This window comes from Eptesicus fuscus, chromosome 6 (assembly GCF_027574615.1).
Source record: "Eptesicus fuscus isolate TK198812 chromosome 6, DD_ASM_mEF_20220401, whole genome shotgun sequence".
Taxonomy (NCBI): domain Eukaryota; kingdom Metazoa; phylum Chordata; class Mammalia; order Chiroptera; family Vespertilionidae; genus Eptesicus; species Eptesicus fuscus.
This window is the reverse complement of record NC_072478.1, coordinates 22,933,241-22,961,023: the sequence shown is the minus strand read 5'-3', so window position 1 is coordinate 22,961,023 and position 27,783 is coordinate 22,933,241. Positions and strand designations below refer to the sequence as shown.

Below are 27,783 nucleotides of genomic sequence, written 5' to 3'. Positions count from 1 at the left end.
CTCTGCACAGCTCTGCAAGCAAGCCACCCTCACTTTCTGACCCGATGGCAAACAGTCCAGAGACAGAGAAGCATCGAGGATGCTTCTCCCCATAGGAGTTTGGGTCCTGCACGTTTCCCCTTCAGGTTGAAGAAAGCAACGCCCACTGCCAGCTGGGATCCACCACCAGCCCGTATTGCGTGCGCCCCGGTACCTCAGCTTTTCAGCGTTTGTGTCCTGAATGCTCCTCTCTCTTTCTGTCTAGTTGTGGGGCTTCCATTCAGCCAGCCCTCCTGTGGCTCTGGGTGATAGAGGTTTTGGCTTTTAGCTGTAGTTTTTGAAATTGTTGTGCACGGCCACCATTTAGGTGTTTACCTACAATGCCATCTTGGGTTCTCTCTCGATGGGTGCTATTTTATGGACTTATTATATTTCCTGTGCGATCCATTGGACAGTGTCTTTGATATAGGCATTATGTATTTATTGAACATCAAATAGGAGACAGAGAAAAGACACTGTATTGTAGGCCCAATGCCTTCAAATGTAGTCATGCAAAATAAGACAAAGCAGCATGAGAAATATTGCAACTAAATATTAAGGGTAGTATGTTTCATACAAGTTTTCAAGTAGAAAAGACTTGTCTGGACAACATTTACAGAGAACAAGTTTTGTTTGGCTAGGATCTTGAAAGATGAGTTGGATTCTAAAAGGGAATAAGAGTGTATTTGTGGGGCATTCCAGAAAGCTCATTCAGGCTAGAGGAGAAGGAACATGAAAGGAAGTTGTGGGATATAACAAAACAGTCATTCCACTTCCGTCAGCACAGTGCACTCTACTACCTTACTTAGTAGGTCTTTGGATGTGGAATTGTACTTTGAAAATGCGGTTATATTAGTGCTGAGTGTCTTTCAATAGCCTTTTCTTCATCAGCTAATCTTCAGAGCTAAAATAACCAAAAAGGAAGGTCTGAAATTAAACCATTTTAACTAGAAGCAGTTTATGGCAGATAGCCATGTCCCAGGCTAGGATCTCCCTGACAAAACGCAATCTTTCCCTTACTTACACTGTCCATTGTCTTTTGCATCTAAGATAGCATACATTGGCAATGTTAGTGAAGCATCCATCTTATATAAAAACTGCTGTTTGAAATTTTAACCCTGCTATTTTGGCTTCTGTAAATGCTTGCTTGCTTAAATAATAAGGAAAATAAGACTATTCCCACTTCAGAGAGGCCATTAAACCTTCCCTGGATGAAGTTATCAGTACTGGCACAAGGCCAAGCCTTTGGTTGAGGTCTCAAAGCCCCAGCATATAGGGCTCTTTAAGAATTTGCAAAGGGGACCGGAAACAGCCCATATTTGGGAGACAAAGAAGGTAAAAACATATAAATAGGGAAAGTGCCTCCATGTTGGGGTCCAGAATTTGAGAGACATTTTCCTCTGGGCCCGCGTGTAATAATAATAAAAAATATAACTCCATCTCTCTAAGTGTGGTTCTTCTCCAGTTTTCTGTAACATCAGGGTGACTCCCCCTATTTCAGATCCCTCAGTCCACAACCAATGCAGCAGGACTGAGACCATAACTCCCCTCATTGTTATTGTTATCATGTTAATCATTAACTGAGAAGGGTAAAGGCTAATTCTTCCTATAACACATTAAGTTGAACTTTCCCAACATTTAGAGCCTTCTGAGAGAAGCAGAACCAAACTGTGTTGTCAACCTGAAGTATAATAACCTCTATTTTGTAAAACTGCTGTTTGAATTTCTCTGCTATTTAGGTGGTCCCTTATTCTGTAAATTAGCTTTGCTTTTTAGCTTACTTGAATAAGAAAGATAAGCTTAGCTGTCTGACCTTGTAGGCTAGTCATCTAATGTAAGGTCTGGAAAAAAAACAACATATTTGGGGGACAAAGAAACCAATAGAATATAAAGGAAAGCTCCCACCATATTGCTTTGCTCAGGTTTTCTTTGAGGCGACTCCACTGAGAACGCTGGCGAAATAAAGCAGTATAACTCCATTTCTCTAAGCGTTTCTTGTTTTTTCTCTGGTCTTTTGTAACAAACTATTAACTGACCTGCAACCATCTATGTAAAAAATATCATATATATATATATATATATATACACACACACACACTAGAGGCCCAGTGCATGATTAAATCATGCACGTGTAGGGTCCCCTAGGCCTAACCTGCCATCCAGGCCATATCCACTGCCCCGCAAAGCCTAGCATGCTCCGCGGACACTGCTAGCAGCCTGCTCCCCGCTTTTGATGGCAGGGGGTCTGCTGGTGCTAGAGCGGACACACAGCTCCCCACTTTCAATCGTGGGAGAGCTGGCTGTCTGTCTGCTGGTGCCGGAGCGGACAAACAGCCAGCTCCCCCGCTTTCGCTCCCCGCTTTTGATGGTCCGCAGCAGGACGTGGGCTCACTGCCCCAGAGGCCCCTTCTGTGCTGCAGCACAGCCATGGCACAGACACTGAGCTCGCGCCGCCGCCGGCCCAATAGGCGACCCCAGCCACCCTGAGTCCCGGCCCCTGCGCCTCCCGCTGGCCCAATCGTGGGCATAGCGGAGTGATGGTAATTTACATATTACTCTTTTATTATGTAGGATATATATATATATATATATATATATATATATATATACATACACACACATACATACATACATACACACACACACACACACACACACACACATACATACACACATACATACACTAGAGGCCCGGTGCATGAAATTCATGCACGGGGCGGGCGGGTGTCCCTCAGCCCAGCCTGCACCCTCTCCAATCTGGGACATCCTCTCACAATCCAGGACTGCTGGATCCCAACTGCTCGCCTGCCTGCCTTCCTGATTTCCCCTAACCGCTTCTGCCTGCCAGCCTGATCACCCCCTAACCACTCCTCTGCCAGCCTGATTGATGCCTAACTGCTCCCCTGCCAGCCTGATTGCTCCTAACTGCCCTCCCCTACAGGCCTGGTCACCCCTAACTGCCCTCCCCTCCCGGCCTGGTCACCCCACAACTGCCCTCCCCTGCAGGCCTGGGTCCCCCCCAACTGCCCTCCCCTGCCAACCCCGTCACCCCTAACTGCCCTCCCCTGCCAACCCGGTCACCCCTAACTGCCCTCCCCTGCCAGCCTGGTCACCCCTAAATGCCCTCCCCTGCCAGCCTGGTCCCCCCACAACTGCCCTCCCCTGCAGGCCTGGTCCCCCCCAACTGCCCTCCCCTGCCGACCCCGTCACCCCTAACTGCCCTCCCCTGCCAGCCTGGTCGACCCTAACTGCTTTCCCCTGCTGGTCTGGTCCCCCGCAACTGCCTTCCCCTGCAGGCCTGTGTCTCCCCAAACTGCCCTCCCCTATAGGTCTGGTCCCCCACAACTTCTCCCCTGCAGGCCTGGGTCCCCCGCAACTGCCCTTCCCTGCAGGATTGATTGCCCCCAACTGCCCTCCCTTGCAGGCCTGGTCCCTCCCAACTGCCCTCCCCTGCTGGCCATCTGGTGGCAGCCATCTTGTGTCCACATGGGGGCAGCCATCTTTTGTATTGGAGTGATGGTCAATTTGCATATTATTCTTTTATTAGATAGGAGATATATATATATAATTTCATCCTATCCAAGGGGTTTCCCTGCTTTGCTTTCTCCCAGCTCCCTAATCTATCACCAATGGATTTCATGTTACTCACTTGGGTCTTCTCTTTTTATTGTAATGTATAAAATAAGGTACCAAACTGCCATACTCGGGACATTATCTTCGATTCATTGACATTTTGCTTCCTGACATGAACTTAAAAATTCTCTATAGCCGAAACCGGTTTGGCTCAGTGGATAGAGCGTTGGCCTGCGGACTCAAGGGTCCCAGGTTCGATTCCGGTCAAGGGCATGTACCTTGGTTGCAGGCACATCGCCAGTAGGGGGTGTGCAGGAGGCAGCTGATCGATGTTTCTAACTCTCTATCCCTCTCTCTTCCTCTCTGTAAAAAATCAATAAAATAAAAAAAATTCTCTATAGGTTTGAATGATTCTTACATTGATGGAACCAGTTTTCTGATAAATCTCATTATTGCTGGATTAAACAGTGTAACTGTGGTAGGCAACAGGAATGGCACCAGGTGTCTGACTGGGCTCAGACCAAACATGGGTTCAGCAGCCTGGGTACTTGGTTCTGGCTAGGAAAGAAATCAGAGCAAGACCCAAAGTGTAAGAGAACATTTACTGGGTAAATTACAGAGGTGTGAGAAGTAATTCTTAGAAGAAATGGGCTTAGGAAAGGAGTTAAGGAGGTAACAGAAGGGCCCTTGGAGATTGGGAGTGCAACCTAATGGTAACCTGCCTGGGGGAGGAGATGGAAGGGAAGGGAAAGGTACAGGTGTGCTCCAGGGAGGGAGAGTGCACTGGGTCCTCCTTCCTAAAGGTTTTAGGGTGGAGATTTCAGGGGAGGTCCCAGGGCAAGAGCTGAATGGAATATTCTGTAGCTTTCCAGGTGTGTCCATTCAGGGATGTGGTCTCCACTGATGGATTGGCTGGCACAAGTGCAGGGGTCATTATTCAGTGCAGCTGGTCCTGATGTCAGCCCTGGCATTTGTTGCTTATCTAGGTCTGAAGCTGAAATACAATGAGGCATAGATGTTATCTCTAGGAAGGAAGATCAGGGGGTCCAAACCCCAGGACCAGTGATCTGCTAGAGGAGGAAAAGTCACCCTGGGGACAAGGTCCCACCCTACAATTGACTGCCCATTGCTGGACACCTGGGCCTTCCACCCTGGTGACCTCTGTACCTGGCCCATCTCCTTGCTCTGCGTGGGTCAGTGGAACTGCCCACAAGATAACCACAAGTAAGGGGTGGCTCATGACCTCGGAGGACCATGACTGAATCACCAGCGGGAACACATCTTTTCATGTGAAAAACATTTTCTGAAGTTAACCATTCTAAATACACAGAAGTCACTTTTCCCGCTGGACATGATGTCTTGTTTCTGATTTTAATGCTCTTTTTGGGAATCTGGCTGTAGTTCTGGAAGGACACCACCCTAAGGCATCCCTGGTCCCTGAGCCTGTGCACCTTTTTGGCAAATGCACACGTCAGACTCCAGTTGTCAAGAAAGATCGAAATGGAGCCAGATTCATTAGGTGCCTTTTCAGTGTGTGTGTTTGCAAGGAAGGACCACTGTTCCCTGGGGACTCTCAGCCCTGCCTCTCAGTGCAAATGTCCCTGGACAGGAGTTGTGGCTGCTTTGGGCTCAGGCCTGTGCACCTCGGGCGCTAGGGGGCGATGTCCAGCGAAGTGTGGTCCTAGTAGTAGCGGTGTGGGCGGGGGTGGAGGTGAGGGTAGGAGCGGGTGGGTGGGGCTAAGCTCTGCTTCCACCCTGTTGTTCCCTTTGCTTCAGCTGCACTGGGATCGCATCTCCCTTGTTCTGTCCTCATCTGTGGAGCTGTGATCTGTAAGGTGGTGGGAGCCGCAGGCGGGACTCAGGGGGCCCAGGAAACCAGAAATGGTGAGTGTGCGGCCGGGCGCGGAGACGGGGAGGAGGGGCGGGTGGAGCCGCCGGGGCGGGACCGTCTCTCCTCGGTCAGGTCCGGGGCCTGCGGACCCCAGGCGCCCGGGGGCTCCGCTGAAACCGCAGGCCCCTCGGGCTCGCAGTGTGGGCCCAGCCGGGACCCGGGGTCCGGTTTGTCCCCGCGGCAGGGCCTTCGGCTGCGGAGCGAGTCTGGGCAGCTCTGCACCCACATCCCGCGGCTCCGCAGTTGGTGCGGTGACCACGGGGAGGGTCAGTGGGGACAGTGGTGACTCGGTCTCCGCGGTTCGTGCCTGGGAGGAGCTGTGGTCTGTGGGGCCCCTGTCCCTCCTTTCTCCCCAGAAGGATCCCGTTTTCTCCTGGGTTTTGATGTTTGTGGAGCAGGCTCTCAAGTCCCCCCTCTGTCCCCAAGGCCATGCTCTGCAGCCAATGCCTGCATTTCCAGTCTCTCCCCCGAATCCTGAACGCCATCTTCCCTTCTCTGAGTCACAGCATCTTTATCAGCTGTTTGTTTTGTGGTGCTTTTCAAACGGTTAAAAACAAAATTCAGCTCAGTAAATTGGAAGGCCTAAGTGACTTGATTCCCCATTCACATGTTAACGAAAAAAACATTCAAACCTGTTAGGAGTTTATGTGAGTTTATTTGAGCCAAACTGTTGACAGTATCAGGGGAGCAGTATCTCAACCGATTGGGATAATGCTCCAGAGAATGGCAGTTTCTCATATATTTTTATACATTGAAATCAAAGGAAGGGACATAGATGGATTACATGAAATCCATTGGTGATTGATTAGAGAGGTGGGAGAAAGCAAAGAGGGGAGGGTGGAGGGAGAGCCCTGGGATTGGATAAAGTGAAAAATGGTAGACACATACTGCAATTCCAGTCTCTCCCCCAAATCCTAACCACCATGTTCCCTCCTTCTGAGTCACAGCATCTTTATCAGCTATTTGTTTGTGGTGCTTTTCAAACGGTTAAAAACAAAATTCAGCTGAGTAAGTGGAAGGTTAACTGGCTTGATTCCCATTCATGAATCGGGGGCATCCCATCTGGCAAATAGAATCTCAGGAGCTGTTCAAAGTGGAAGGTGTTTACAATAGGCAGAAAGGAAGTGGCTTTGAGAGTTATTAGCAAATAAAAGAGGAGATTGCTTCAGGCAGGGTCACCTTCCTTAGGGGAAGGAACAGCAGGAGGCTTTTAGACAGATTAGTGTTGAACAGCAAGTTGCAGAGTGACTGGGTTAGAATTTTACTCCTGGGAGAGGTGAAACTGCAGTTACATACAGGCATGCACCCCTGAACCTGGGGAGTCCATCTTGAGGCAGTTTTGTTGTTTTCAGTTCTCTTACACACACCTGCATGGTGTTTCCTACTACACACCTAGGCCATATGGTGTAACATGTGGGTCCTAGGCAACAAACCTGTACAACATGCTACTGTACTGAATAGTGTAGGCAATTGTAATGCAGTGGTAGTAAGCATTTATGAGAAGGTGCAGTAAAAATGTGGTGTGCAAGGTAGAAAATGGTACATCCGTGTGGGGCACTGACCCTGAATGGGCTACAGGACTGGAGGCTGCTCTGCAGGAGTCAGTGATTGGTGAGTGAATATGAAGGCCTAGGACGTTACTGTGCACGACTGTAGACTTTATCACACTGTACACTTAGGCCAGGAAATGTACAAAACACAGATTCAATCAAGCCCAGGAGGCAATGATGCAATCAAAAGGCACAGTCAGCACAAGACCTCTGAGGCTGCTGCCCGCGTAAAACAGCATACTGCTTCACAGCAAAGTTTTCTTTCACTAAGTAGAAAGCTCACAAAGATAAAGAGGATAGTATAGCAAATACAGGAACCAGCTCATCGTCATCAGGTTTCTATGTAGTGAGCGTAACTGTATGTGCTGGACTTTCATAGGACTGGCCGCACAGGAAGCTTGTTTACACCTGCATCATCATAAACATCTGAGCAATGCATTTCCGTATGACACTGTGATGGATATGACGTCACTAGGTGATTGCAGTTTTTCAAATCCACTGTAATTTTTTTATAGAAGGGAATTTATTTTTTAAAATATGTTTTACCAGAGGCCTGGTGCATGAAATTCGTACATGGGGGGGGGTGGGGGGCGGGGGGTTGTCCCTCAGCCCAACCTGCACCCTCCCTAATCTGGGACTCCTCGGGGAATGTCCTACTGACAATTTAGGCCTGATTCCTTTGGACATCCCCCTCACAATTCGGAACTGCTGGCTCCCAACCGTACGCCTGCCTGCCTGATTGCCCCTAACTGCTTCTGCCTGCCAGCCTGATCACCCCCTAACCCAGTGGTTGGCAAACTGTGGCTCTCGAGCTGCTGTTTGCCGCTCTGCTGACTAATGAGTTTGCCGACCACTGACCTAGACTCTCGATTCCAATAATTACAGGCTGTTGTTATTCCTTGTGATTAAGCCCCTATCCAGTGGTTGGCAAACACTCATTAGTCAACAGAGTGGCAATTTCAAGGCGCAGAGAGAGTGAAAGAGAAACGGAAAGACAGAGAGAAATATAGATGTTAGCAAAACACATCCACTGGTGGCCTCCTGCACGTGCCCCCACCAGGGCTCAGGCCAGTGAAGGGCACTTGATTCCAAGGTGCGTGCCCTTGACTGGGACCCTTCAGTCCACAGGTCAATGCTCTATTCACTGAGCCAAACTTGCTAGGACTTAAATTTTTCTTTTCAATAAGTTGACACAATACATTAGTTTCAGTTGTCAACATAGTGATTAGACATGTACATAACTTACAAAGCCCAATACCCATCAGATACCACACATAGTTAATAGAATATTATGGACTACATTTCCTATGCTGTACTTTACATCCCCCTGACTATTTTGTAACTACCAACTTGTACTTCCTTTTTAAAAAAATAATTATTTGTTATTGAAAGTATTACATATATCACCTTTTTTCCCCCATTGACCCCCTCCAGCCCTCTCCCGGCCCCCCCACCCCACATTCCCCTTCCCAGTTGTTCAGCACCCTATTGTCTGTGTCCATGGGTTATGCATTCACAGTCTTTAGTTGATTAAATCCTACCCACCCACCTTCTCCCGCCTTCCCTCTGAGATTCCGCACTCTCTTCCATACTTTCATGTCTCTGGATCCACTCCTTTGATCTGTTTATTAGTGGCCCAGTGTACGAATTCATTGCACATTGAAAGGAAATTAATTATAAGAAATATTTTAATATTGCTATTCTCCCTTTCTCTATAATAGAAGTGTCAACCAAATTCATGATCGACAATGACAGATTGAAACACACGTGTGCAATTGGCGCCAGTGAGACCTTTATCTGTATCGTGTAGGCGCGAGTAAACGTAGCCTTTTATATAGAATAAACTTGCTTAATTAGACCTGCTTTCTGCTGTAGCTAAACTTTTTCCAGCCCAGTCAAGCACCCCAACTTCAAGCAACACAGCAATGAATATCAACATGAAGCAGATTATTATTGTAGATCATGTAGGGAGGACAAAGGGTGAAATATTTAAATGCAGCAGTGTTTGACTATATTCTGCGCAGTGAGAAATCCTGAAGTCATTTTCAAGGTCCACAACTTCTTACTTCTATTCAGTCGGGTCAAGTTCCTAAGGTTTCTAAATCGCTGTCTTCCGGCTAATGAAAAGAAGATAGAATTCCACCGAGTCTCCTATGTACCTACTCCCGGACTTCTGTGAGGATCAAATGAGATGACGCACGTGAAAACGCTTCACAGACATTTGGTTAAAGTGTAAATGTTTCCACCTGCTATAAAGCAAGTCGTGTTCCTGTGCTGAAGAAACTGTAAGGAGGCTAGTCGCTAGGGAGAGGAAGCTGGGCGTTGCTACTTGATGTCATTACCAGGACGGTAATACTTAGCATATTAGCCTTTTATAGATATAGATTTTATAGATATAGAAGATAGATGTTTTGTTACTTACATTCCACATAACAGTGAAATCATTTGATACTTGTCTTTCTCTGGCTGACTTATTTCACTTAGCATGATACTCTCCAGGTCCCTCAATGCTGTCTCAAAGGGTAACAGATTCTTCTTTTTTTTTTTTTTTTAATATATTTTATTGATTTTTTACAGAGTGGAAGAGAGAGGGATAGAGAGCTAGAAACATCGATGAGAGAGAAACATCGATCAGCTGCCTCCTGCACACCCCCCACTGGGGATGTGCCCGCAACCAAGGTACATGCCCTTGACCGGAATCAAACCCGGGACCCCTGAGTCCGCAGGCCGACGCTCTATCCACTGAGCCAAACCGGTCTCGGCAGATTCTTCTTTTTTTTTTTTTTTTACTGCTGCATAGTATTCTGTGCTATAAATGTACCATAGCTTTCTATTCCACTCCTCTACTGATGGGCACTTGGGCTGTTAAAAGATTTTAGCTATTGTAAATTGTGCCGCTATGAACATAGAGGTTCACACATTGTTTCTGATTGATGTTTTAGGTTTTCTTAGGATATATTCCATGAAGTGGGATCACTGGGTCAAATGGCAGATCCATATTTAATTTTTTGAGGAAACTCTATACTGTTTTCCATAATGGTTGCACCAGTCTGCATTCCCACCAGCAGTGTACTAGGGTTCCCTTTTCTCCACATCCTCACCAGCATTTGTCTTTTGTTGGTTTGTTGATGGTAGCCATTCTGACAAGTTGTGAGGTGATATCTCATTGTCCTGTTGATTTGCATTTTTTTTGATGATTAATGACTGAGCATATTCTCATATGTCTCTTGGTCATTTGTATGACCTCTTTGGAGAAGTGTCTATTTAGGTCCTTTGCCCATTTTTTATTTGGATTGTTTGTCTTCCTTCTGTTAATTTGTATGAGTTCTTATATGTTTTTGGATATTAACCCTTTGCACTCGCTTGCTTTTTTCTCGATTCCTTTATTCTAATGCTTACCGTGTCGAGTCACACTCGACATCCGAGTGCAGAAGGTTAGCCCTTTATCTGATGTATCATTACTAAATATGTTCTCCCATACATTGGTCTCCCATTTCGTTTTATTGATGATTTCTTTGCTGTGCAGAAGCTTTTTATTTTGATGTAGTCCCATTTGTTTATTTTCTCCTTAGTTTCCTTGACCTAGGAGATGTGTCTATAAACATATTGCTACAAGAGATGTCTCAGATTTTCTAGCCTATGGTTTCTACTAGGATTTTTATGGTTTTATGACTTACATTTAAGTCTTATATCCATTTTGAGTTTATTCTTGTGTTTGGTGTAAGTTGGTGGTCTAGATTCATTGTTTTCCATGTGTCTGTCCAATTTTTCCAACACTATTTATTGAAGAGACTCTCTTGACTATATTGTATGGTCTTGCCTCCTTTGTCAAATATTAATTGAGCTTAATGGCTTGGTTCGATTTCTGGGTTCTCTATTCTGTTTCATTGCTCCATATGCCCGTTCTTGTGCCAGTACCAGGCTGTTTTCGTTTCGGCGGCTTTGTAGTATAACTTGAAATCTTGTGTTGTGATTTCTCCAACTTTGTTTTTCTTTCTCAAAATTGTGGCAGCTCTTCAGGGTCTTTTTTGATTCCATGTAAATTTTTGGAGTATTTGTTCTAGCTCCATGAAATATGCCATTGGTATTTTAATAGGGATTGCATGGAATCTATAGATTGCCTTTACCCTCTTCTACCTCCCCACACCCCCCTTTCCCTCTGGTAATTTCCCATGGTGTTGTCAGAGTCTAAGAGTTTGTTTGTTTTGCTTAATCCCTCCCCCTTTTTTTCATCCAGTCTCCCAACCCCCTTCCCTCTGACAGCTGTCAGTCTGTTCTCTATATCTGAGTCTTTTTATACTTCGTTAGCTTTTTTTCTTCCTTAGATTCCACAGGTAAATGAAATCATGTGATGTTTATGTTTTTCTTTCTGGTTTACTTCACTTAGCATAATGCTCTCCAGGTCCATCCGTGCTGTCCACAGAGGGTAATATTTCCTTCATTTTTATGGCTGAGTAATACTCAATTGAGTTGGACCACGGCTTTTTTTAAAAATCCACTCGCCTACTCATGGGCACTTGAGCTTTTTCAAAATCGGGGCTATTGCAAATGATGCTGCAATGAACGCAGTGGTGCATATTTTCTTTTGCATTAGTGTTTGCAGTTTCTTTGGTATAATTCCAGAAGTGAAATCGCTGGGTCTGTAGGTAGCTGTATTTTTAAGTTTAGAGGAAACTCCATACTAACACTTGTCATTTGTGCCTGTATTGATGATAGCCATTCTGACCGGTGTGAGGTGATTTTTCAGTGTGGTTTTAATTTGCATTTTTCATATGTGTATTGGCTATCTGTATGTCCTCTTTGATGAAGTATCTATCCAGGTTCTTTGCCCATTTTTGTTTTAAATTAGCTGTTTTCTTTGTTGTTTTTTATGTCATGTTTTTAAATCCACACCGATGGGTATGTTTTTTACTCATTTTGGAGAGATGACTGGGGGGGGGGGGGGGGGGGGGGGGGGGGGGGGGGGGGGCGGGGAGGGAGGGAGAGAGGTAGAGCAAAACATCTATTGCTTGACTCCCATTCACACCCCAATTGGGAATGAAACACTAAACTGGGGCATGTGCCCTGATCGGGAACTGAACCCACCACTTTTTAAAAATTATTTTTTTGGTGTTGGGTTGTATAAATTCTTTATATATTTTGGGTAATAACCCCTCACCACAGGTTTCATTGGTGAATAAGTTCTCCCACTGGGTTGTTTGCCTTTTTATTTTGTTGACGGTTTCCTTTTAGTTTGATGCAGTCTCATTTGTTTATTTTTTCTTTTGTTTCTCTTTCCCGGGGAGACATATCAGAAAAGGTATTGCTAGGAGAAATGTTCACGATTTTATTGCCAGTTTTTTCAGCTAAGATTTTTATGTTTTGAGTCTTACATTTAAGTCTTTTATGCATTTTTAGTTTATTCTCGTGTATGGTGTAAGATGCTGTTACAGTTTCTTCCTTTTTCCTTTAGCTTTTTTTTTTTTTTTTGCATTTTCCCAGCATCCTTTATTGAATATACTATATTTACTTTATTATGTGTTCTTGCCTCTTTGTCAAGTATTCCTTGACCATAAAGGCATGGGTTTATTTCTGGGCTCTCTGTTCCATTCCACTGACTTATATGCTGTTTTTATGCCAGGACCATGCTGTTTTGATTACTATAGCCTTGTAGTACAGTTGGATATTAGGTAGTGTGATTCATCCACATTTGTTTTTCGTCAAGATTTCAGTTGCTATTCAGGGTGTTTTGTGGTCCCATATGAAATTGTTGAATATTTGTTCTAGTTATATGAAATACACCATTGGTGTCTTGATAGGAATTGCATTGAATCTATAGATTGCTTTGGGTAGTATGGACATTTTAGTGATTTTAATTTTTCTATCCATAAACACCATATATGCTTCCATTTATTGATTACATTACAATTACAGTTTATATATAATTTTATTTTGTATTAAGCTCAAGTGTTGAATATAATGTTTAGACAAATTTTATAATTTTCCGTCTGATATTTTCAGTATATTGGTATCATGTGACACTTCAGCATGGAAATGTTGCAGATTTTTGCTCTGGCTGATTTGGCTCAGTGGGTGGAGCATCAGCCTGCAGACTGAGGCGACCTGAGTTTGTTTCTGGCCAAGGGCACATGCCCGGATGGGGGGCGTGCAGGAGGCATCCCATGGATGATTCTCTCTCATTGTTGATGTTTCTGTATCTCTCTTTCTTTCCCTTCCTCTCTAATATCAGTAAAAATATATTTTTAAAAAAAGAATGAAAAGATTGCAGATTTCAATAAAGGCCCTTGGACATGACAAGTTTTAAATTGTTCCTCAAGGTTCAGGACCCGGTTACAGTGTTACAATTCTGAGTGTGGGGTGTGCAGGAAACCAAGGACAAGTTTCATTAACAAAATTTAAGAAATCACGAATTTGACTATGCTTAACAGAGCATCCTCAAGCTTTGATCATAGTTCTAAGCATTTGAGGGTGGAGATCTCTTTCCTGAGACCCTGAATTTCCCATATTTTACACCCAGCTACTTCAATTCATTACCTTACTTCTTGAGTTTGTTGTGTGCACACTCCTTGTAGCCATCCCCTCGCCTGACTTGTAATAGTTCCCCTGTATTCAGGTCCCTGTTCGGGCACCAGATATAAGTGGTCTCTCTTGGCCGCAACCAGCACGGCTAGAGAGTGGACGAGTCCTGAGTAGGGGCTACTGAAGATTGAGAAAAAGAAAGAGACCAACACAGGGACAGTGGGGAAAGCTGGGACCAGATGGGACAGTGTTCTCCGATGGAGAGACAGTGACCCAGAGCTAGTGCAGCACGTTTATTATATACTGCATGATACCAGAAAGTTTTACTACAGTTTAAGACAAAAGGAAATTATGTGAAATCATGCTTAAAGATATAGCTGCAATATTCATTCTTGTGGTGTTTCGTAAACATCAAGACTAACTAGACCCAGATAATTGCATCCACACCTGGGTGAACTTAGATAATCACACCCACCCACTGGCACCTGAACTAAAGGTCAGGACTAACAACATCCCTGCCTTTGGCAAGGTATGTCTCCAGGACATGGCTTGGCTGATGCCGCTGGACTCAGCCAATGTCCCTCGGCTCCTGCGCTCCCTATATTAGTCATTAGAGCTTTATGAAGATATGACAGTATGCTTCATGGACTACTGTACAAAATGGTGGTTATAATAGAAATGAGTCTTCACAAGGAATGGATGGGCTTAAAATAGAATTTTAATTTATTAAATAGAAGTTGTTCAAGGTGCTCTTTACCCTGACATTAGAGAGGAATGAAGACTTGAAGTAATCACAATAAAATCTTATCAATAAATTATCAATAAATTCCATGTGTTCATGAGGAAGTGAGTGTGGCAACTAAATAATAGTCTTAAAATTAAGTCATAGACTGAATGTTGGGGACCACATTTCCCATGTGAACTTCTTATAAATTATGTATAGATCCTCAGTGCTGTCTGTCTCACCCATTCTCCTATATGCATATGTGGGATGTTTTAGGACTCGGTGGCCTTTAAGGATGTTAATATGGAGTTCACCATGGAGGAGTGGGCTTTCCTGGATCCGAACCAGAAGAAACTCTACACAGATGTGATGCTGGAAACCTTCTGGAACCTGGCATCAGTAGGTAGGTATCACAAATTCTTTTTTTTTTTTAATACATTTTTATTGATTTTAGAAATGAAGGAGAGGGAGAGAATGAGAGGAAAAATCAATGATGAGAGAAAATAATGATTGATCACGTCCTGTGCACCTTACACTGGAAATCTAGCCTGCAAACCGGGCCTACTGGGAATTGACCTGTGACCTCCCAGTTCATAGGTTGACCATCAACCACAGAGCAATTCTGGCATGCAACAACTTGTTACTTATGTAGTCAACTAGAAAACTAGTGTTGCTTGCTCATTAATGGCTGTTTCAAGAACTGAAATATGGGAAGGGAATACATTTGTAATTAAAGTAGGAATGATCACAGCTCATTGTGTACCCACAACCTAACCATTTTTTATATTCTTTAATACTTTATAATGCTTTTTCTAGCATGTATTTTAGAAGAAAAATGTGAAGGCCATGACAGTGAAGATCAGTATGAAAATTATGGGATGAATTTTAGGTGAGTTGCATTGACATGCCAAAGCATTAAGAGTATCTTTTTTTATTTTTTAAAATATATTTTATTGATTTTTTTACAGAGAGGAAGGGAGAGGGATAGAGAGTTAGAAACATTAATGAGAGAGAAATATCGATCAGCTGCCTCCTGCACACCCCACACTGGGAATGTTCCCACAATCAAGGTACATGCCCTTGACTGGAATCGAACCTGGGACCCTTCAGTCCACAGGCCGATGTTCTATCCAATGAGCCAAACCAGTTAGGGCAAGAGCATCTTTTTTTTTTTTTTTTTTAATACATTTTTATATTTTTATATATTTAATATGTTTTTATTTCAGAGAGGTAGAGGGAGGGAGAAAGAGAGACAAACATAATATATAAGGGAGAATTATTGATGACTGCCTCCTGCACCCCACACTCAGAATTAAGCCCAGAACCTGGGCATGTGCCCTGATTAGGAATCGAACTATGACCTCCTTGTTCAGAAGTTGACGCTCAACCTCTGAACCATGCCAGTCGTGCAAAATTATGTTTTTACTAGAGGCCCGGTGCACGAAATTCGTGCACGGAGGGGGTTATTCCTCAGCCCAGCCTGTACCCTCTCCAATATGGGACCCCTTGAGGGATGTCCGACTGCCCGTTTAGGCCCGATCACCGGGATTGGGCCTAAATGGGCAGTCGGACATCCCTCTCACAATCCAGGACTGCTGGCTCCCAACTGCTTGCCTGCCTGCCTTCCTGATTGCCCCTAACCGCTTCTGCCTGCCAGTCTGATCACCCCCTCCAACTGCCCTCCCTTGCAGGCCGGGTGCCTCCCAACTGCCCTCCCCTGCTGGCCATCTTGTGGTGGCCATCTTGTGTCCACATGGAGGCAGGATCTTTGACCAGATGGGGGCAGCTATATTGTGTGTTGCAGTGATGATCAATCTGCATATTACTCTTTTATTAGATAGGATTGATTTTAATGTATGGAGGTGAAAGGGAGAGATAGAAACATCAATTGGCTATCTCCTCCATGCCCTGTACTGTAGTTAATAAGTCTGCAGTCTAGCCGTGGTTTCTTTGGGAAATTGAATTCATAACCCCCTGGTGGGTGGGTCCATGTTGAACCACTTAACCACAAAACAATCTTAAATACAGGTAATCCAATTGTATCAGCCCAGTTTTAATTTATTAATCTTAGAATAATGTCATTACAATGTTTTTTCTGAAATATGACCTAATGTTTAGTGTATAAAAAATAATTACACTTGGCAACAAAATATAGAAATACCATTAATGAATATAAGTGTTTTCATAGTATCTATGATCCAGCCTATTTCAGAGGTTTTAGGATATCCACTTTCAGAAACCCCACCCATTCTTTGAAAATGGTAAAAATGTCATTGTCATACTATTAATAAATATTAAATCATTCACAAAGTATTAATAATATGCTTCTGATTTTTACAGCAGTCATATGGTAGAGAGACTCTGTACAAGGAAGGATGGTAGTCAATGCAGAGAAAACTTCAGACAGGTCCCAAATCATAATGAAAAGAAGGAAATGCCTACTGAAATAAAACAACCTAAATCAACGTTGTGTAGGCAAATCTTCATGGGTTATTTATCCTTGAATAACCACCTGAGCTCTCACATTGGACCCAACCTGTACCTGTCTCAGGAATATGAGGAAAACCCTTATAAATGTAAGGAACCTGAGGAAGCTTTCAAGCCTCACCAACATATTCGAAGACATAAAGGCAGCCCCAATGGGAAAGCTTTCCACTATTCAACTTCCCTTAGAAATCATGAAAGAACACATATTGCTGGGAAACTGTATGAGTGTAAGCAATGTGGGAAAAGCTTTAATCATCTTAGTTACTTTAAACTTCACAAAAACACTCATAGTGGAGAGAAACCGTATCAAAGTAAGCAATGTGGAAAAGCTTTCAGTTCTCCCAAGTACTCTGGAGAAAATGAGAGAACACACACTGAAGAAAAGCCCTATCAATATAAGAAATCTGGTAAAGCTTTCAATTCCGCTTCACTTAGAAATCGTGAAAGAACACATACCGGCAAGAAACCTTATGAATGTAAGCAATATGGCAAAGCCTTCAGTTCTCTTTTTCTTGGAAATCATAAAGGAAGTCATGACAGAAAGAAGCCTCATGAATGTAAGGAATGTGGTAAAACATTTGCTTATCCCTCTTTCCTTAGAATTCATGAAAGAGCTCATACCAGGGAAAAACCCTATGACTGTAAGCTTTGTGGTAAAGTTTTCTCTTCTTCAACTTACCTCCAAAAGCATAAAAGAATTCATACTGGTGAAAAACCTTATGAATGTCAGCACTGTGGTAAGTATTTTAGTTTTTCCACATCTCTTAGATATCATGAAAAAATGCATGCTGGGGACAAACCCTATGACTGTAAGCAATGTGGGAAAGCTCTCAGACATTCCATTTCTCTTCGAAACCATGAAAGAATGCACATTGGGGAGAAGCCTTATGAATGTAAGCAGTGTGGGAAAGATTTCAGATATTCCGCGTCTCTTCGAAATCATGAAAGAATGCATATTGGGGAGAAGCCCTATGAATGTAAGCAATGTGGGAAAGCTTTCAGTTCTCCCAGTTCTCTTGCAACACATAAAAGAAATCATGACGGAAAGAAGCCTCATGAGTGTAAGGAATGTGGTAAAACTTTCTTTTATCCCTCTTTCCTTAGAATTCATGAAAGAGTGCATACTGGGGAAAAACCCTATAAATGTAACCATTGTGGTAAAGCTTTTTCTTATCCAGCTTCCCTCCAAAGTCATGAAACAACTCATACTAAGCCCTATGAATGTAAGCAATGTGGGAAAGCTTTCAGACATTCCACTTTTCTTAGAAATCATGAAAGGATGCATACTGGGGAGAAACCCTATGAATGTAAGCAATGTGGGAAAGCCTTCATTTCTCTCAGCTCTCTTGGGAAACATAAAAGAAGTCATGACGTAAAGAAGCCTCATGAATGTAAGGAATGTGGTAAAACTTTCTCTTACCCAAGTGACCTCCGATATCATGAAAGAACTCATAATAAGGAAAAACCGTATGAATGTAAGGAATGTGGTAAAGCTTTGTCTTATGCACGTTCCCTTCGATATCATGAAAGAATTCATAATAAGGAAAAACCCTCTGAATGTAAGCCATAGGGGAAACCCTTTGTTCATCTCAGTCCCCTTCAAATTCACAAAAACACTTAATAGTGGAGAGAAATCAAAATGAATGAAAGAACTCACACTGAAAATAAGCCCTATCGCCTAAAGATTATAGATAAGCCTTTGACCATCCTAATTATTTTTTTTTTTTTTTTTTAACCCTACCAGACCACAAAGTACCGAAAATTAGGTACAGCGGTATAGCGGCAGATTCAGAAATTACCGAAAAATCGGTATAGCAGTCTGGTAGGGTTAATCCTCACCTGAGGATATTTTTCCTTTGAGAGAGTGGAAATTAGAGCAAAAGACAGAGCAATATTGATGTGAGAGAAATACATCAATGGGTTTTGTCCTGCACAGTCCTAGACATGAAAGCACACACTGTGGAGATAAGCTCTATGAATGGAAGGAATGTGGTAAAGTTTTCTATTTATCCAAGGCTCTTCGAAAGCATGGAAGAAAACATACTGTGGAAAAACCTTATGATGTCAGAAATGTGGGGAAACCTTCAGTTGTGTTACCATCTTGGAAGACATAAAAGAAGATATGATGGAAAGAAGCCTCATGAGCAAGACTGGCCTTGAGCGAGTGGTTGCAGGAGGAGGCACCAGGGTGGGGTCCCATCCAGCCAACTTCTGCCATATTTTTTCAGGTTTCCTCCAGGATGGGATTCTGGGTGGTGGCTGCTGAGGTGCCGGGACCCAGGGAGGTGCCCAGCTCACGTGCAGTGCACATGTGCTCTGGGAATTGAGCGCATCACCTGATGTACACCTGGCCTCACAGTCCTGGCTCTGTATGCACCCTGCTGGGGCACATGGGGCGAATCTCCCCTCCTTGCGAGTCTCCTGCCTTGGTTCTGTAGGGCTGTGGTGCCTGGAACGGTGCAATAGGCAGGCCAGGCGCCAGCATCTCACAGGCAGATCTGTGGCTATCATCACCAGGAAACCGACTTTGGAGAAAAACCATGGGATGTTTTGAATTTAGACAGGCATGTTAGGAATGAGAGGATTTTTGAGTCTCCTTTCTTAGATGAATCCAAAGCAGATTACTAGAATGCAGTGCCCTGTCTTACAGTGTATAGATTGATAGCATAATTGCAAAAAATCTTAAGTATATTACAACATTTTTAGGGGAAACCTGTTTATGTCTAGAATTAACTGAGTTACCCTGCTGGCACAAAATAAAATGAGTGACCATGATAAATGCAAAGTTGAGAGACATTAAAGCAATAATTTGGATTAACAAATTAATAGGAATATCACTATGATCTTATCACTGAACTAGAGGCCCGGTGCATGAAATTTGTGCACAGGGCTGTGGTGTCCCTCAGCCCAGACTGCACCCTCTCCAATCTGGAACCCCTCGAGGGATGTCAGACTGCCTGTTTAGGCCTGATCCTGGTGTCTAATATCCCTCTCACAATTGAGGACTGCTGCCTCCCAACTGCTCACCCGCCTGCCAGCCTGATTGCCCCTAACTGCCCTCCTTTGGTGGCTCGATTGCCACTAACTGCCCTCCCCTGCAGGCCTGGTCACTCCTAACTTTCTTCCCCTGCTGGCCTGGTCACCCCCAACTGGCCCCCCCTACAGACCTGGTCCCCCCCAACTGTCCTCTCCTGCAGGCCTGATTGCCCCCAAATGCCCTCCCTTGCAGGCCTGGTTCCTCCCCTGCTGGCCATCTTGTGTATTGGAGTGACAGTCAATTTGCATATTGCTCTTTTATTAGATAGGATGAGGCTCCTGAGACACAGTTCCAACCTTATAAGATTGTAAATAGTTACCATGGAGCCCTAGCCAGTTTGGCTCAGTGGATAGAGCGTTGCCTGAGGACTAAAGGATCCCAGGTTCGATTCCAGCCAAGGGCACATGCCTGGGTTGCGGGCTCAATCCCCCCCAGTAGTGGATGTCCAGGAGGCATCGAGTCAATGATTGTCTCTCATCACTGATGTTTCTATCTCCCTTCCTCTGAAATCAATGAAAAAAAAAATTAAAAAATTACCATTGTTTTATTAATCTTGAATAAATAGTGACCAAACAATTCCTAATAAGACTAAAAATTCCTCCTTTTTTACCTGGAAGTATATTTGAGACTCACATTTAAAGACAATGTGGCCCAGGCCGGTTTGGCTCGGTTTGGTCTGGGAACAGAAGGGTACCAGGTTTAATTCTGGTCTAGGGCACATGCCTGGGTTGGGGGCTACAGTTGGGGGCATGCCGGAGGCGGCAGATCAATAATTCTCATCATTGATGTTTCTATCTCCCTCTCACTTCATCTCTGAAATCAATAAAAATATATATTTTTTTAAAGTATGTCTCTGAGAGAATGAATTAAGTTTTTAAAGACAATTTGATTGTTTCTATAAATTTTTAAGGGTGGGATTCATGAACTGACACTGTATGGAAATTAAATGAATAAGTAAATTGAGAGATTTAGAAAAACGCATGCAGTAAATCTCTTTTTAATTATTTTTTTTCTTAAAAGCTTCTTGGTTGATGCTAAGCTACCACAAAGTTCTAGGATCTGTAGCAACAATTACACAGCTAAATCACTGTCAATCTGAGCAAGTTGCCTGCTTTGGTATTTTATGGATATGAATCCTACCATTCAGTAAAAAGCTAAAAATTATGACATGCCATGGGCCCAGATACTTCAATGACTTCAAAAAGGTGAAGGCTTTTTAGTTGAAGTTCATTGTTTGCAAGCAGTGAAACCAACTCTGTCTAACTGAAGGAAGGCAGGCATTTCTCTGAAATGGGGCAGATGAACACAGGCCTCTGAAAGGACCCAACAAGGGCAGCTCAAGTCCTGTCAGGGTCTGCCCTGGAATGGATCCCTGTTAACCAGGGTCTCCCTTGGCTCTACTGCCCACAGAGTTGAATTGCCCAGATCTCTTTAGTCCCATGACCACCCCTAGGCCAGGGGAGGGGGAAGAGTATTGAAAGATGTCCCCATTGAGACTTAATGCAGAGATAGATGGTGGGTCCCCAACGAAAATAGAGTTTTTGTCACAAAAGAAGAGAGAAGAGATATGGTGTGGGCAAAAACAAGAGATATGTTCTACAGGTAGGAAATGAAATGATTTGTCTTCGGGAGACCTCTTCCCTTCCCCTTTCACTTGCAGATGTGAATTAGAGAACGATGGGTGCTATTTGTATGGACTTATATTTCCTGTGCGATCCATTGGACAGTGTCTTTGATATAGACATTATGTATTTTTTGAACATCAAATAGGAGACAGAGAAAAGACACTGTATTGTAGGCCCAACCCCTTCAATGTAGTCATGCAAAATAAGACAAAGCAGCATGAGAAAAATTACAACTAAATATTAAAGAGTAGTATGTTTCATTCGGAGTCTATTTGTGGGGCACTCCGGTAATCTCATTCAGGCTAGAAAAGGAGCATGAAATGGGGAGTCGTGGAAGATAAATAAAGACCCATTCCACTTCCATCAGCGCAGTGCACTCTACTACCTTACTTAGTAGGTCTTTGGATGTGGAATTGTTCTTGGAAAATGTAATTATATTAGCACAGAGTTTCTGTTCAATAGCCTTTTATCGGCTAATCTCAAAAGATGTGCTTCTTGATCATGTTCTAAAAACTGCCTCAGGTGCTCAAATTCAGAGAGTAATGCCAGCTTTTTGTTTTCCACCTTCTCTCTCAGTTCTAAGAAATTTTGTTTTTATTTTTGCTTTGAATACTTATTAATTTTTGAACATCAGCCACTTGCTTCTTCAGGGGCTCAATGTAACTGCTGAGCCTTTGCCTATTATGAGAGGCAGCCTCCTCCAGGGCCCTCACCTGGTGGCCCTAGTGGTCAGGGGCCTGAGTGTACAGTGGACAGAATAGCTGTAGGTCCTTCTCTCAGAAGATAGTCAGGACCTTGTTGTGCTTGTCCCACAAGCACCCCTCTTCCTGCCTCTTCTTGCCCCTGGTGGTCTGGAGGAGCTCGGTGATGTCAACCATCCTTCCTGCTGGTTGTTGCTCCTCACATGCCTCTCTTCGCATGGGTGACAGCACACAGGGCAAGGGAACCTGTCCTGTAGATCAGCCCAGGATTGCTGGATGCAGGAGTGACAGATGTTGTGCCCACCTTCGATGGTGACAGGGCCTCTCAGGTCATCCAGACAGATGGGATAGTTGATTTCTGCTGGGAGTCCTGCAAGAGCTGCTTCAACCGCCAGTGGGCTCTGAATGAAGGACTGGACTGAGGTGGGTTTCTTCGGGAAGCTGGGCTCTGCAGTGAGAAGTGGATGCCCCGGAAATCTCAGTCCTCACTTAGATGGTGGCCTATGAGTCCTGCGAGTCCCATGGCCTTTCAATTCCAGCTGCCAAGAGAGGCCCTTCCCCCAACCTGCAGCTAGTCACAGCTCAGCTGGACAACTGCACCTCCAGATTTGGAAGCTCAAAGAAAATGAAGCCATCTAACTAGCTTTCTTGGTCAGAAGAACAGTTGTCGCCTGAAATCATTAGTTGTTGTGTGTGGGAAAATATTTCTTCCTTCAATCCCTGAGTTTATTTCAAGTCGTCCTATCCACTACCATATTCCAGTCAAACACAGATTTCTCTTTCCTAACCCCAATCTTTCATTCTCATGCTTTTATCATCAAGCCCATCTACTTCCACCCACTGGTCACCACCATCCATGAATCCCATCTACTTTCCACTCACCCACATGGGGCTATGGAAAGGGCACAGGCTCTGGGACAGAGGGATGGACCACACCCAAATTACAATGCAGCCTTGGTCACCTCTCCATGTAACCTGGGAGAATTTATTTTACATCCTGAAGGGGTTCAGAACATGCCCCCTCAAAATATGCCATTGAAATGCGAAAATTGGACTGGAAAGCATGGTATTCTGGGCAGGATGATTCCTGGGTCCTAGCCCAGGTGGAGTTGAAGAATGAAACTATGAAATGAGACATACATACTACTATTTGTAATACTTTAGTTTATGTAATAAAACAGAAGAATAAAACCGCCCTGACTGGTTTGGCTCGGTGGATAGAGTGGTGGCCTTCGGATTGAAGGATCCCAGGTTAGATTCCGGTCAAGGGCATGTACCTTGGTTGAGGGCACAACTCCAGTGGGGGGCGTGCTGGAGGCAGCTGATCGATGTTTCTCTCTCATTGATGTTTCTAACTCTATCCCTCCACCATCCTCTATGTAAAAAAATAAATAAAATATATTTTTTTAAAAAAGAAGGGAACCATGGACAAAATGTGGTATAGTAAAGGATGGAAATTTATTGAGAAATAAGCACAGACTCCCATATGGGGAGGGGGAGAGAATTCCACTAAGTCCTTTTTTCTATGGTTCATAATGGCTGTAGTTCTTTGTGCCTTGATATCCCCTCTGATTGGTCACTATTCTGGGATTGGTCACTATAGCAACCTCAGAGCTCAAACCACAGCTGAGGTACCTGAGGTTCTCCTCTTCTTTCCTATTCCCTTTGGGCTTTCCTCTTCCCTCTCTGAAGGAGGGGCTCCCTTCCCTTTATTTTGTAAATGTAGACCTTCTGCGTGGGCCCGATTCCCAGTATGGGTATGCAGGAGGCAGCCACTCAATGATTCTCTCTCATCATTGATGTTTCTATCTCTCTCCCTCTCCCTTTCTTTCTGAAATCAATAAAAACATATTTTTAAAAAAAATAGTGTTTTTTTTTTTTTTCCTTGTTAATCCGTGTTAGGCAGTTAGACAGGCATGAGCAAAGCAAGGAAGAAGGGCTAGTACAGAAGGTCACCAGGGTGGAAAAGCCCCAGGTGCCTAGCAAGGAACAATCAATTGTGGGGTGGGACCCTTCCCCCAGGGCAGTGGTCAGCAAACTCATTAAGCCTCTGGATGGGGGCTTAAGCACAAGAAACAACAACAGCCTGTAATTATTGGAATCCAGAGTCTAGGACAGGGTGACTTTTCCTCACCCGGCATATCCACAGAGTAGGCCCCCTGACCTTTCCTCCCTGTAGACAACCTCTATTCCTCAGTATTATTTCAGCTCCAGGCCCAGGTAAGCAATAAAATCAACCTCATGACCAGCTGCATTGAATAATGAGCCCTTGCCCTGGTGCCTGCCAATCAATCAGTGGCGACCTCAACCCTGAAAGGACACACCTGGGAAACTGCAGAATATTCTATTGAGCTCTTCCCCTGGTCCCTCCCCTGAAATCTCTGCCATAAAACCCTTAGGTCTGAGAAAGCTCCTGAGAGCACCCTCATCCCTTTTCCTTCACCCTCCCTCGCCCCCACAGGCATGTTACCATTAGCTTCCTCACTCCCCAGCTCCAAGGGACCTTCCTTTACCTCTATAATTTGTTTCCTCAGCCCATTTGTTCTAGGAATTACTTCTTCTATCTCTGTGATTTACCAAAGAAATGTTCTCTGACAGTTTGGGGTGTTGGCTCCTAATTCTTTCCCAGCCAGAACCCAAGTACCAAGGTTGCTGAACCCAGGTTTGGCTGACCCTAATGGTCAGGCATCTGTTGCTGTTCCGATCGCCTGCAACAAATGTGTTTAATGTCAATTTAATTCTTAAACTGAAGCATAGTAATCCCTCCCTTGGAAAACTGCTGTTTGAACAACTCTATTATTCTTAGTCTCTTATTCTGTAGGTCAACTCTGTTATTTTTGGACTGTAAAATAACTGTTTTTTGCTTCAATAGAAAAGATAAACTTAATTGTCTGACCTTGCAAGCTAGCCATCTAACTGATATGCTGATATGGATGCCAGGTGCCTGTATAGATATGATACTCAAGGTTACAGGTGTCTGTATAAATATGATATATACTCAAGGTTACAGGTGTTTGTTAGATATGATATGTTCTCAAGGTTACAAATTGTAAAAATAACTTACACAAGGACCTAAAAAAGATATAAAAAGGGAATGCTTCCTCCTTTGGATGTTCAGAATTTGACAGAGGTAATCTGCTTTGAACCTGTATGCAATAAAGATGACTCCTAACTAACTGGCTGATTAAGGTGTCTTGTCAAGCTCACTAATATGCAATACAACAAGACCAGCCTAGAATGGCATATGGGAAATTTGTTCCTCCCATACAATCCCAACCTCTTAAGAGTCAGGTATATAAGAAGAAGAATATCACTATAATTTTTTGTTTTATGAGGATATAGAAGTTTAAGAAAACACTGGTCTTGAAACAGAATTTATAATGGCTCCAAATTCACATTTGCCAAATTTAGTTTGCTTTTTCAACCTTACTCCTCTACAGTATATTGTATAAGGAAATACAATTGTCCCTCTATCCTCCTAGGTTCTGAGCTGAGAAATTCCTGTAATAAAAAGACATACTAAGCCCTAGCCAGTTTTGCTGAGTGGCTAGGTGGTCATCCTGGGGACTGAAGGGTCCCAGATTTGATTCAGGTCAAGGGCACATGCCCGGGTTACGTGGATGATCCCCATTAGGGGTCATTGCAGGAGGCAGCCGATCATGATTCATCATGATGTTTCTATCTCTCCCTTCCTCTCTGAAATCAATAAAAACATGTAAATAAAAAACTATTCCAGGGTTAGAAACCAAAATCTTGGATAGCATTTGAAAATTATTTGAGAGCATTGGTAGAGAGGTAAAAGACAAATGGCTTCTTGACGGGAAGAAACAAAGAAATAGATTCCTTACTTCTCTTGGCACAAACATATTTTTTAATGTGGTAATAATTGTTTTTTGGAAAATTACATCACAGGGATAATAATCAGTTTTCAGTGTTTTATTATAGATTCACTAGAGGGCCGGTGCCTGGATTCGTTCACCAGTGGGGTCCCTGGGCCTGTCCTGCAGGAATCGGGCAAAACTGGCTCTCCAACATACCTGAGGGTTCCTAGATTGTGAGAGGGCTCAGGCCAGGCCTAGGGACCCCACCTGTGCACACCTGGGGTCAGGGAGGGCTCCACGGTGTGTCTAGCCCTCTGGCCTAGTCCCAATAGGCCGGGCCCCAGCAGCAAGCTAAAATACCGGTTGGAGAATTTGCCCCTTGGTGATCAATGCGCATCATAGTCGAAGAACGGTGGGACACTTAGCATATTAGGCTTTTATTATATAGAATTGTATCTAGGTTCTCTACCATATTATAGATGAAGGAAATGATCCTCACTTGAGGTGTTAATAGCTACCATGTAATTTGTTCTTTCTAACTTACAGGCACTAAAGTTGGCATGTATAGCTGTCAGTGTGGCTTAGTGGTTGAGTTTCGACCTATATACTAGGAGGCCATGGTTCTATTTCTCCTCAGGGCATATGCCCTGTTTGGGGGCTCAATCTCCAGGAGGCAGCTGATCAATGATTCTCTCTTATTGATGTTTCTGTGTCCCTCTCCCTCTCCCTTTCTATTTGAAATCGACAAAAATATATTTAAAAGGTATAAGACAGCCCTAATCCATTTGGCTCAATGATTGGAGTGTCAGCCTGCAGACCAAAGGGTTCTGATTTTATTCTAGTCAAGGGCAGGTACCTTGGTTGCAGGCGCTTTCCTGGCTGGGACTCATGCGATAGGCAACCAATAGATGTGTTTCTCTTTCATAAGTGTTTCTCTCTGTCTTTCCCTTTCTCTTCCATTCTTGAAAAAGTCAATGGAATAATAAGAAAAGAAAAATGTTTCTTTGATATTTGTTCATTTTTTCCTATGGGCCTTCCATGGCAAACATTGAATGAATATGCCTCCTTCAAATCTATATTCTACCTTAACAGAAAAGTGCCTTTTCATTGACCAGAAGAGGCTTACTCCATTTTCTTGTCAATAAATGTTTTTGTAATATTTCAATTGCAGTTAACATTCAGAATTCTTTTTTTTAAATACATATTTTATTGATTTTTTACAGAGAGGAAGGGAGAAGGAAAGAGAGTTAGAAACACTGATGAGAGAGAAACATCAATCAGCTGCCTCCCGCACACCTCCTACTGGGGATGTGCCCGAAACCAAGGTACATGCCCTTGATCGGAATCTAACCTGGGACCTTTCAGTCCACAGGCCAATGCTTTATCCACTGAGCCAAACCGGTTAGGGCAACATTCAGTATTCTTTTAGTCAATAAATATTTGCCATATATTTGTAAGTATGCAAAGTGCACTGTAGAGTCCCATGTGAGTTATTTTCATCTACATCCTTTGCTTTTTGTCATTGCTTTTGGCTGGGTTTGGACTATGAAGTTTGCATTAAGAAGAGAATACCTGTGATTGGACAGTAAGATCTAGAGTCAGAGATGACCCTTTCTGACTCTGTTAGGTCAACATGAGGAATGTTATGAACTACATTTTGCACAATCTGGTGCCTTTATGGTTCCGTGTTAGAAATTGCCAAGGCCGCACTTCCATGAAACTTGAATGCAGACGTGAAATAGGATTGGATTGGTTTTGAATCCACTTGTATAAAGGAGATGGCCAGAAGCATAGAGCTTTTGTGTACATTGGTTTTGTGTTTTTCTCAATCTTTGCT

The 27,783-nt window shown here is 43.6% G+C and overlaps 1 protein-coding gene and 1 pseudogene across 1 annotated transcript; one reads left to right on the top strand and one right to left on the bottom strand.

Moving 5' to 3' along the window:
* Positions 1-782: 782 nt before the first annotated feature.
* Positions 783-26,346, bottom strand: LOC129149571 (tripartite motif-containing protein 75-like; annotated as a pseudogene).
* LOC103301154 (zinc finger protein 791-like) lies at positions 5,335-18,768 on the top strand. The gene is made up of 5 exons (XM_054718019.1): positions 5,335-5,475; positions 14,552-14,678; positions 15,092-15,164; positions 16,616-17,800; positions 17,867-18,768. Exons 1-5 carry the CDS (start codon positions 5,473-5,475, stop codon positions 18,330-18,332), a joined length of 1,854 nt encoding a protein of 617 aa, XP_054573994.1. The 5' UTR covers positions 5,335-5,472; the 3' UTR covers positions 18,333-18,768.
* Positions 26,347-27,783: the final 1,437 nt, after the last annotated feature.